The sequence below is a fragment of the Bombus huntii genome, chromosome 1 (assembly GCF_024542735.1).
Source record: "Bombus huntii isolate Logan2020A chromosome 1, iyBomHunt1.1, whole genome shotgun sequence".
Classification (NCBI taxonomy): domain Eukaryota; kingdom Metazoa; phylum Arthropoda; class Insecta; order Hymenoptera; family Apidae; genus Bombus; species Bombus huntii.
The window spans coordinates 22,122,386-22,134,606 of NC_066238.1; the positions used below are offsets into that span (position 1 = coordinate 22,122,386).

The 12,221-nt window shown below is 33.4% G+C and overlaps 1 protein-coding gene and 2 long non-coding RNA genes across 5 annotated transcripts; 1 reads left to right on the plus strand and 2 right to left on the minus strand.

Annotated features, from left to right (window-relative positions):
* Positions 1–462: 462 nt before the first annotated feature.
* On the minus strand, positions 463–994 carry LOC126865955 (uncharacterized). Its single transcript, XR_007689738.1, has 2 exons — positions 816–994; positions 463–653 (listed from the first exon to the last, which is right to left on the minus strand). It is a non-coding gene; the product is annotated as an uncharacterized LOC126865955 (long non-coding RNA).
* A 1,015-nt stretch (positions 995–2,009) lies between these two features.
* On the minus strand, positions 2,010–6,966 carry LOC126865526 (venom serine protease Bi-VSP-like). 3 transcript variants are annotated; one of them, XM_050618162.1, is made up of 6 exons: positions 6,059–6,966; positions 4,444–4,641; positions 4,058–4,153; positions 3,832–3,986; positions 3,162–3,503; positions 2,010–2,550 (listed from the first exon to the last, which is right to left on the minus strand). In XM_050618162.1, the coding sequence occupies exons 1-5, from the start codon at positions 6,159–6,161 to the stop codon at positions 3,348–3,350; spliced, it is 708 nt and encodes a 235-aa protein (XP_050474119.1). In that variant the 5' UTR covers positions 6,162–6,966; the 3' UTR covers positions 2,010–2,550; positions 3,162–3,347. The 3 variants fall into 3 exon arrangements, with proteins under 3 accessions (XP_050474119.1, XP_050474110.1, XP_050474128.1); XM_050618153.1 differs by lacking the exon at positions 2,010–2,550 and adding an exon at positions 2,557–2,751; XM_050618171.1 differs by lacking the exons at positions 2,010–2,550; positions 6,059–6,966 and adding exons at positions 2,557–2,751; positions 4,713–5,554.
* A 1,129-nt stretch (positions 6,967–8,095) lies between these two features.
* Positions 8,096–10,394, plus strand: LOC126865883 (uncharacterized). The gene is made up of 3 exons (XR_007689708.1): positions 8,096–8,290; positions 8,565–8,798; positions 8,950–10,394. It is a non-coding gene; the product is annotated as an uncharacterized LOC126865883 (long non-coding RNA).
* The last annotated feature ends 1,827 nt before the right edge of the window (positions 10,395–12,221 follow it).

Consider the following 12,221-nt stretch of genomic DNA (forward strand, 5'->3'; position numbering starts at 1 on the left):
AAATAGAAAGCGAAAATTTGAAAACAGATTTTTTGGAAATTTACTTGCAAATATCGTTTTCAATATCGTGATTTTCTTCCCAATGGTACTGTACTTTCAAATTTTCCAGTATCCCTCTAAAAACAAAAAGTCGAACCTCGTTATTGTTAACGTAGGCATTACAAGGAAGCGAAGTATTAGAAAGCAGCTCCTTTTTATTATGGATTTCTCTATAATCATGTAAATAAGAAATTCCGGAAATTTTTTCCTCAAGAATTTAATTCTTGTGTTTTGATTGATAATTATTACACTGCATACTAACTTTTCGCATACTGTTCGCGTCTAACAGTTTCCTAATAATAACTACTTCAAAATTACATATGTTCTTGCACGAATTCAAAAGTACGTATGATACAATTACAATTGATTCTAAAATAATAATTATTTAAAGATATTAAGATACTAATTAAACGTTTCACTGTATTTCAAAATCTGGAACAACAAATTTTTATTTATAAAAAATGAAACTGTCTTTATATATTCTTTGTCATGATGCTATTTCTTATTACCGTGTCGACATTTTTTAAAATTCATTTTGTTATCTCTACGCAATAGGAAAATTCATATACTGCTTAATATTTTTTGCATATTATCCATCCACCGCATGATATCTTCTGAAAAATCAAAATATTAATGTTATATTATTACAATGCTTCTTAAATATCAATTTTTGACAAATTTGAAATCCAATATATTTTGCACAATTATTATTTATCAAAAAATTCCAAGTTAGTAACTTTCTTTTCAAATGGCAAATAACATATACTTTGACTTACCTGTAAGTTTTTGTTCCTAATCATCATTTCCTCTTATAGAACATCATTATTGTTCTTATAATTACTACCAGTGTCATAGATATTGTAGTGGCTACAACTGAATTAATAGAAAATGATAAATAACTGTGTATAACACTAACACATAATTGTGTATAACAATGACACATAACTTTTACTTACATATCTGTCGATAAGGGATTACTTACTGTGATATCCTGTTGATGTTTCTTAAGGCACTTGATTAGGTGCGATATGGTATCATTCCTTATGGTATACTGTAGATAAGTATTTTAGAAAATAACAAGAATAAATCTAAATTATTCAGAGGTTCCAGTTTCGGCTTAGACATAAATACAGGACCATTTGCAAAGAAGAAAGGGTGCGTTTCTACAGCCTCGTTATAGTAACCATGAATACCAATCTCTGAATTACTGGTTACTAAACATAAATATCCTATAAAATTTAATATATTTCTTTAATTTTTAATACATACATGAGTTAGTAGTTCTAAATTATGAATCATCCTACCTGTGATATTACGCTTTTCCTTATAATATCATCACTCGAGTGAACAACATTAAGATCATGTAAACCATGTCATCCTATCTTACTGTGAAGATACTTAGTTATGTTATCTAACATTATAAAAATATCATCAAATTCAAGTCCTTTTATTCACATCACATGGCCACGACGATCTGGTTCTTCGTTATATAATGTTCTAAAATTTGTCGTATATATAGGATGTACAAACCGTGATATCAAGGTATCAGTTCTTCCTTCCCAAGGGACAGTTTCATTAAAATTCTGATAGAATTAAAAATTAATTATTAATATTCTAACAATCATATATGTTAAATACGTTATAGTCAACGATATATACCTGAGCGAATGTAGGGGTGATTCCTTGATAATTATAAATGTCATCAGCCCACATCATTGTGCCACTTCTTTGTACTCCAGCCTCTAGATTAACAGCCTAAACAAACATACGAAATTTTATAGAAGCTGTACAAAATATAGTATATATGCGCAATATTGAAGCGTTCAAGGGGATATAAAGGTAATGTACATCACATACACGTGTACTCTCATGCAACAAAATACAATTAGATTTAATAGTATAAGCTCTTTTATTCATCATAATAGATTGGAAATTTAAGTGTCTTACGAGGGTGAGTAAAAAGTTACCCGCTCTGTCGGTGTAGAATTTATTTTAAGCAATTGTCAAAAAAGACATACATCATTTTTTGACATAATCACTCGATTTCTGTATACACTTTGTCCATTTGCCGAAGGACCTTTGTATTTTCTCATTAAAAAATGTTTTGGGCTGAGCTGCGAACCACGAATGCATCGTCGTCTTCACCTTTTCATCAGCTTTTTCGGCATCCATCTCGCACAAACTTTTTAAAATCCAAATCTGTCGTGCACTATTGCATAAGCAGAGCCGTGGCTGATTTGCAAATGATTTGCCACATTATCCAGTGTCACTCGTCTATTCCATAGAGCATAAGTTCATGAGCACGTTCAATGTTGTCATCGTGGATGTGGACGGGCGTCCAGCTGTTTTTTCATAACACTCGTGCGATCTTCTTTGAACTTTTGTGCCCATTCAAACACACTTCGTGACAAAACACTTTCTCCATAATGTGCATTAAATCTTTGATAAATATAGGCATCAAACATAACCTCCGACCACAAGAAACGAATCACAGCATCCTGCACTGTTTTCCTGCAAATCACCATTGCAAAGCGCCATTACTCGCGCAACGGTCACAAACGAATTGACGTAACACAAAGAAACCTGCGCAGCAGCACTGAACAGATATTGACGTCATACGAAGAGTGCAGATGGATCAATACGGTCGACAGAAGTTTTAACTATCTGGAGTGCGGATAAATTTTTACTGAGAGTCGTATAGGAATCTATAATCTGTAAGTACACCTTTGGCTGAATGGAAATTTCTCTTACATATAGTCAAAAATGCTGAAACTGTGTATTGAATTGGAAAGTGATAAAAAATAAGTGAAGTTTCGAGGTTGCATGTGATTGCATGAGTACACAGGACGTTTTTAGCGAATAAAAAATAATTTTGAAAGACACGAGACTTATCTTGTATTTTATGCACTCTCTGTGTCCGAATTTCCAGAAGCTCTCTATCTTATGAAGTGTTTTAGATTAGCCGGAAAATTTTGTACGTACGTACAAGAAGTATACGATCTAAGTGGAATATTCCATTATTCTCTTGATACAACAGAAACGAAATTTACAGAACTTCTCAGAAAGTTGGTTTATTATTACCAAATTAATAGAATTAATACACGTTTATCATCTTTACATACCTAAGTCGTGGAGGTTTATCGTGCGTAAAAAATTAGTGTCGTTTCAAAGTTACATTTCGTACATTTTAAGCCTATAATTTGTAACGTACAAAACAATGTAAATTTGAGCTGTTTCTTATCTCCACAATAAGAAAATCCAACTTTACGTTTTTTACACAATGATATTTATGGAACAGTAATATCATATTATTGCATCGCTTGGAGAATGAAGTCAAGGTACGATGTGACCCTAGTGTAAACGCTGGGATACCCAGCTGTGCCGCACTTATAAGCATAAGACACAATACCTATTAAATACGAGGTTAATTCATGTTGTATCAGCAGTGGTCCGCCGCGGTCAGCCTGAAAGGATCGTTAAATTTTTAATCAAAGATACTGAAATATATCGATCGAATTGTATTGAAATTATACTTATATACAGTAATAATCTTCTATTGATTTGTGTATTGAAATACTCCAATTTATAACGTACATGTTATATGTATTTTGAGCAAAACTAAGATTAGAAGGAAATTAGATTAAATACCATAACGAGGTGTGAGAAGTGGGCAAAACTATTAAATTGTGTTTATCTATTATTTTTAATGTTTAAGACGTCGATTTGATGTTAATTCGAATCGACGTGTCTTCAGATACCGTATAGTTTGTAGTAACTCTGTAACTTAATTACCGTACAAGAATCCTCTCCACCCTGAGCATGTTCGGCGCATATTATACCATCAGTGATATCAGGTGCATTAGGAAATTTGGAATAAGCTATTTTGCATTCGGCGTTCTTAATCACTGGCATTTGTACTTCCATTAATGCATTACGTCGTGGTCGTCCTACGAAGAAAATAAGAAAGATATTTAAGACTGGAACTATTTAATTTTATTATAAAATTGATATCACTTACTATATCTTAATGCTCCCCATCCAGCAACAAGGGGGTTATAGCCGACGAAGTTGCTCTTTCGTAGGGGCTCTTTCGTACAAATGGGATATACGTACCCTGAAAAATAAAAAAATAAATGAAAATGCAGGAAACGAATGACCAAAAGTATGAGAAAGAATTATACACGCTTTATGACACAATATATGTGTACAGTAAGAAATTTCAGGATATGATACTTCAGTAATACTCAATAGCATATATATATATATATATATATATATATATATATATATATATATATATATATATATATATATATATATATATATATATATATATATATATATATATATATATATATATATATATATATATATATATATATATATATATATTTGAGGACTTACTCGAAAATGGCACCTCCTCCACCAATCTAAGAATGACAATATTATGATTGTGTATGTTTTCTATTCCATCCATATGTGCACAATGTGCTGCGGTCAAAACATGCCTAGCCGATATCAGGGAACCTCCGCACTTCCATAGTGGTTTGTCTGGGTTTCGGGGATTACGAAAACCTAATGCAGCGATCCATGGCCAAGCGCCTAAAATGCAATAGTCATAGTTGTGAATATACATAATTTTTTCTCACATAACGGGTAACAACGATTATTACCTATTCGATATTCGATCATACAGCAGACGATAAGTACATACGTACAAATACTCTGAAATAGAGATTTGATAAAGACAGAAATTAAATTTTTATTCCAGTGGAATACAAATTATTAAATAATTCTATATAATTTCTATTTGAACTATACTGAACTATAAAGTTCAAACGTGTAATTTCTGCCCTAACAGTTTTTGATCTCTATCCATATTATTACTCCTATATCAATTTTTTATTTCAAGCAAAAAGATACTCTTCCTAACATGAAGTAAAAGAAAGAAATAATTCAAGTTAATAAGTAAAGTTACTACCGATAAAATCATAGCATTATTATTTAGTCTAATTGAAATGTACATTGATGTGCTGTTTAATGCCTTTAAAGTTCATTCTTTGCAGTAAATGGCTTATTATTAATCGGAAAGAAAGACATAAAACGTACCAAGTTCAGCTGGTTTACCATCGACCACCCTGGTATGAGAGACGTTGCTAAAACCACAGTATGGTGGTCGCAAAGCCTTATACTTATACACAGTTTTTATTAAAATTTCTCTCTTCTCTTTGTTTGGATCGTTCGGACAGCAAACGATCGTAACATTGCCCTGGTATCTGCACACTGATCGTCTATAAAAATCGGTGGCTGTACGGTACTGTATCTGCCATATTTCTTGCAGAGGTTTACATTTTCTGTAGTCAAGGCACCTGCCTTCTTGATTGTTCGGTGTGGTACATTCTGGATCAAACAATTTTAAAACATTTATACAGTTCAAAGATGCGTAAGAAAGCGACACCGATTACTCAACTTTCGAAGTAAAAAGCCGATCAAGTCCACCGGATTGCCCTACAGACACGTATTAATCCGTAAGAGTGAGTCATCATGTTGATAATAATTATCTAAAGAAACTTTTCACGTGAAAATATAAAATTTTAATTGATTAGATATTGTGTTAGCCATACTTAAGAAAGAAAATGAAAATGAATGAAATGAAAGAAAAGGACTACCTTCAACCTCATTTTTTAAATAAACACTTTGTCAGTTTTTCGGTAAATAAATTCTTAGGAATTCAGGACAGTTTTTAGTGAATCATTTTGTTTCGACCGTTCGCGGAGAGACGCGATCGCGAGATAGCACGTCAACGAGAGTTGTAAGTTCCCATTACGATTAAATAATCGACGCCACGAACTGATCGATCCCCTTATTTCGATTATGATAATAAGGGTAGTTCAACGAAATTCCACAGAATTAACACAAATAAATTAATGTTTATTTCAACAACTTATTAACTAGAAAGATATAAATGGAACAAAAAAAATGTAACTGCGTTTTGGTTGATAAGTAATGCGCGACATACCACATGTGTTGACGGTTCGACATCTCGAAAAGTTCTGAACGCCTTTCGATTTTTTTCGTTTTTTCTGGAAGGCGACCCCCACTACGTTCGGATCACGCCACATTCTTTTACGCGAGGTAAAATACGGGCCACGAGTCGACGTTTCTGGAAGTCGCCCTGCTTAATGAACCATGCGCTTGCCACTACAATGTTTGTTTGCCGGGCAGACACGACGATCCGTCTGCGACATTATAGTGCCGCGATCGATAGTTAAGAATATGACCTATGGTAAGCCGCATGGCGTAACATTCTCCCCCCGTTGAGAGGGTACCGATCAAACTAGGGAGGTGTGGTTGAAGTTCCCATCTTATTTCGTCTCGGTGGCTAGTTGTTCGGGTTTCTCGAGATCGGGTTGAATTGGCAGTGGGACAAGCCTTTTGACGCCCCGATCCAAAATGCTCTTTGCCGTCTGAACTGTAGCTGTCCGGATGACACCATCGGCGCCTGGATGAATCTTGATAACTCGGCCCAGAGGCCAATGCATGGAGGGAACGTTGTCCTCTCTGAGGATGACGATTGTGCCCTTTTGGATGCTGTGTCCACCCTTGCTCCATTTATTGCGGTTGGTTAGCTCGTTCAAATACTCCTTATGCCAGCGGTTCCAAAAATGTTGTTTAAGCTGTTGGATATGCTGCCATTTGGAGAGTCGGTTCGATGGAATGTCCCTGAAATCTCGATCACGTAAGCACATTAATGAATCGCCAATGAGGAAATGTCCGGGAGTGAGGGCTAGGAGATCATTTGGATCGGTGGAGATAGGAGTTAGCGGGCGGGAATTGAGGACTGCTTCTATTTCTATGATAAGAGTATTACGGTGTTAAGCTCATATGTTTCTGTTTCTCCACTCGCGCTGCGCCATAATATCCTTTGATATTTCCGATCCTCTGGTCGTACGAGGAATTGCCGATACAGGAATTTTCTCGATGTCGCCAGTGAGTACGTACTGATGAGCGCGGAATCTAATTAATATGCAAAATAAATTGTGAATTGATTCGAGAATATAGGATTTCCCCATTTTCATGATTATCGTGATTTTTGTATAAATATATTTTTTAAGATACTAATAATTAGGTACTTATAAATTAGTATTATCAATTATTTTGCATTTATAATTCCGCCTCTAGTATAAGTGTTAATTGAAAACTAACTTTATGTTTGAAAAAGTACTAGCAAAGTCGTTGAGTAACAAGCCACTGATGCTAACACAAATAGCATTGTCGTAATTAAATATTTCTAAATATTCATTTTTCATTTTGAACCTGTAGAAACAATTTATTATATATACTATTAGCTAAGTAATTGCATATTTAATTAAGTCGAAATATAAAACTTAGTTATTTTAATAATTTAAAAAATAAAAAACTGACAAACATTTCAATTTAATTTATGGTTGGAACAAAAGACAGTTATTTTTCATTAATTGAAATATTGCAATGCAGAGTACTTTCCAAAATACGCCGAGAGTATTCCTGATGGTGAAACGAGCGTTGCTTCATCGAACGCAGCTAAAGAAAACAACATCTATGTAGTTGGTGGTACGATGCCTGAAATAGGGGGCGATAAATTGTACAATACCTGTACTATTTGGGGTCCCGATGGAACTTTGATAGCAAAACACCGAAAGGTAAGTAATATATTCCTTTATGGCTTTGAATTTGAAAATATTGGGGCGAAGAAAGTGACTCTATCTAGGAATAATTTAGGAATATACATATGTACATACGTATACTATAACCAATTCTATAATTTACGGTTTATAAAATACGTTATGATACGGGAAACGCCCATTTTTGTTGTAATGTGTTTGTGTTGTATAAATTTTTCACATACTTAAAATATTATTATACTTATTTTTTCTCCTTTTTAAACATTATTAAATGATAGGATTTTTTAATAAAAGAAAGTGATAAAAACGCTGTCAGTTATTAAATAAAAAATAATTAAAGTTTAGGAGTTGGTAACTTTGATATTAAATTACAAAAGTTGCAGCAATAGAATTAGCGACTACATTTTTATGTTATTAGGTACATCTATTCGACATCGACATTCCTAATAAGATTACTTTTCGAGAGAGTGATTCACTCAGTCCTGGTAACTCCCTAACGACGTTCGATGTGAAGGGCTGCAAAATAGGTATTGGCATTTGCTATGATATTAGATTCGAGGAAATGGCACGCATTTATCGGAACAAAGGTACAGTAACTTAATCGATCAATACTTAACTAGCAAAAAATTAAATATCTTTCTTAAATATATTCTATATAAAATTAATATAATCTGTAACTCTGTATAAAAAGAAGCTTAATTTAAAAAACCAGTATATTTGCTGAAAATGAAACAAATAAAAGAATTAAAAGCACAATAAGAGGACTGTCCTCGCATATTCAGAAATGATGGAATGTGAACCGTGCAACTACGAAGTTAATTGGTATTCGGTGGCTTCATATTTCCTGCTTCTCTGGGTTAGGTTGCCAAATGCTGATATATCCAGCGGCATTCAATATGACCACTGGACCACTGCACTGGTCATTACTTCAGCGTTTCAGAGCGAATGATAATCAATTATACGTTGCCTGCATATCACCGGCTCGTGTTCCTTAAGCAAGTTACGTCGCATGGGGACATACACAGTTGACCAATCCCTGGGGAAAGATTCTTTACGATTTGGAAACTCAAGAGAATATGGCAGTCACCGATATCGGTAATTTACAGCTTAAAATTAAAAGCGAGAGATCCATGATGTAATTAATTTTTAGTCTCGTTAATTTATCGATTTAGCCATCTTCCTCTGTATTTGTTGAATTTATTAGTAAGCATTACTTATTACTTCGTATGTTTCTTTTTTCTATCAGATCTAAAAGTTGTTGAGGAAGTAAGGGCTCAGATACCTACATTTTCTCAGAGACGTACAGATTTGTACGACACTGTCTGTAAGAAGGAGTAACTCTACACTAAAACAGAAAATGTTTTTTTATAATATTTCTACTACGATATCCTTTTTTTGTGAATTATTACTAATTTCTTATCATTTGTACTAAATGAATGACTCAATTAAGAAAACCAAAACGTTATAAATAATAATCTGTATATCTTGTGTATCAACATGTAATTGGATATTATAATAATATAGGAATGCTATAATAATATAGGATAATAATATAGGAGAATAGTAATATAGAAAAAAACTACATGCTTTTAAACACCTTTAATATCGATCACATAAATTGTTATAATTCACAATGATTACGCATACATAAAAGACCCCTTGATAGTAAAATTTACGATCAAAAGGCAATTACGTATCGTTTAACAACATTTAATTTATAACACCTTTTAAACATTTAGACAGATTAACACATAACACTTCTTATATAGAAACATCAATTCGAAGTTATCAGCTTGGAGAAATTGGTCGATTAATACCTGTAGATTGTCTGTCTCGATGAAAGACTTAAAGAGAGCAAAAACATGATAATGCCGCTAATATAATATTCCTTCTTTCTTGTATCTGTCTGCCTCTCAGGTCGTTTTACTAATTACAATAAGTAATTTCGCCTTCTTTGCGCTCTCTTTTAACGCATTCGAGACCGAAAGAAATTCATATCAGTCAGTAGGCAAGGGTATAGTATACATATTTTATATATAACTTATGTAGTAATGTATATATCATGTTAATTTCATATTTTTTTCAATATAGAATTATTATATATATATATATATGACTGTACATAATACATTATAGAATAACATAGTATATAATTTTATATTTTAAAAATATGAGGCATACTATTTAAGATTGTCATCGATTTAAAATCAAAGTATGAAAAGGATACCCTGGAGAGAGTAAAACACAGAATCATTCTAACTAAACATTCAGATCGTACCGACACCTAGGTATCGTCTTACAATTAAATCTCGGTCTCGAATGGATTAAAATGAAATACATACTTGCAGCTTCAACATCTTCAATATCGAGAAGATTCAAACTTTACAAATAAATGTAAATTGCGATGTAAAACAACGCGATGTAAAAAGGGAAAAAGGAGGAAAGAAGGAACAGGGAAGCAAAGAGAAGAAACGAATTTTTCATTTTCTCTTGCCAGGAATATAAGATGCTAAGTAATCTTCCTAAGTAATCTCCTCCAGCTTTTTCTAGTTTGATCAATAATTATTAGTACATGTTAGGAAAACAAATAGAATTTTTGTTCTCAAGCGAGGTATAATCTAAATTTTGTATGTACACAAAAATGTTAAATATCTGTAATAAACATGGTATAATCAATTTTTTTACATAAAATTATATTGTATAGGCTATTGTTATTTAAACATTTTAAATTGGATGAAGAAAAAAAATGACGCAAATAAAACGTAGGACATTTTAATTAAAGAGACTAATATAGAGATTTATCTACTTAACTGTGATTAAATCATCTCCACTTAACGCTCTACCTCTTCTATTAATTATGCTTCGTTAAACTATGATTACAGAGGATGGGTTTTTTGATAAAATGACATTCTGACAAATATATATAGATCGATATATATAGATATAGATAGACAAATATATAGATTCTTACAACAGTAGTTATGAATGAACAGTAGTTATTGTATCAATTCCGTTCTTCAGAAGCTTCATTTGTGAAAAGACAATTCGCCAGAATATGGATTCACTGTAGTTATAGCTATAGGATTTCAATCTAGTTGACAGACTTGCTTTACGTAGAGAATATCTGTCTCTTGTTCTACCTTATCGCGATTCTCTCCTCATCTTATACGCTTTGTCGAGCAAAGTAATATTGGCATATATCTCGGCTCTGGTTACAATCATTAGTTTCCGCCTAAACGGTTAGAATCACATAGCTCGCGCTCTACTCTCGTTTATTCAACATTCAGGCCATATGGTCGCATGCGACGAGTTTTATGTTAATTCCGACCGATTACAATACCTTTCTTTCGTTTACAAGGAACGACGAGACTGGCAGTTGCGTGATTTCCAATGCAAAAGCCGCGATATCTGCACGATAACCTAACCTCAACCGATTTTGTTGTACTATTCTTACGTGGACTTCGTTTGTACCACTTTCGTAACAAAAATAGAATACGTAGAACACAGCATTCCGTTATGCGATATTGTCGATTCCTAACATCCGAAAAATCAGAGATAATTATTTCCCTACAGTTGTACATTTGTGTGAAAAATTACGAACGTAAAGTTGTTTGGTGCATGCACAGTCCTCCCCTCCGCTGCATTTGCGTGGACATGCTAGAAAGATTCACTTTTCCACGGTGAAACTGTATGTATTATAATTTCATTTTTACAAAGGTCGAACATCCTACTATGCATAAATTTAATATTAATATAAGCAGGTTTCGTGTTAAGTATTACATCTGACGTATAAGCACACGTGTGTACGAGCCTTGGTTTTAAATGTCTTATAGTAGACACCGAAAAGATTATTCAGTTGGATATCTGACTCAATATCAATATTTTACTAGGAGATAACATGTTAAGAACACGTTGGTGGATGGCATGGGAGATGATGAATGAAGACATACTTCTGTGAGATACATAAAATAGTAGTCAGAACGTATTTTGGCGCTTGGGGACAGCAACAGCTTTTTTTTTTTTTTATTTATTTGTTGGAATTACAATCAATTCTCGCGTTGAGAATTTTCAGTAATTTTTCTGGCGTGGCGCAGTGACATGGCTGTTTATTTACAATAAGTTAATACTTATTATAGATAGGTATAATTTATAAGTATTATAAGTAAGTGCATTAGCTTAATTTGGATAATTAAATGAATCTAACGTTTAGGTCTAGCGGGTAGTGCCTCTTCAGCCTGCGAATCTGGTCCGTCGTATCGAGTAGTCCAGTGATTAGGGGGTTTCGGTGTTTCTTGACTCTTTTGCTATATCTGTCGCTATATTTTGCTATTTCCTCTTTGACTGTAGGTATCTTGAGGTCGCGATGGATGGTTTCGTTGGTAACATACCAAGGTGCGTCTATTAAGGCTCTTAGCGTTTTCGATTGGAATCGTTGTAGTATTTCGATGTTGGAGTTACTTGCTGTTCCCCATCGCTTCCTATATCCCTATATTCCGTACTTGCTTCGCTTGGTACTTT

Coding starts and splice junctions, on each gene's coding strand:
- LOC126865526 (XM_050618162.1), bottom strand. CDS start 6,161: ATGTGGCGTGATCCGAACGTAGTGGGGGTCGCCTTCCAGAAAAAACGA. Junction 3,987..4,057: donor ATGGGGAGCATTAAGATATA/GTAAGTGATATC, acceptor TTTTCTTCGTAG/GACGACCACGACGTAATGCA. Junction 3,504..3,831: donor GTGGAGAGGATTCTTGTACG/GTAATTAAGTTA, acceptor CGATCCTTTCAG/GCTGACCGCGGCGGACCACT.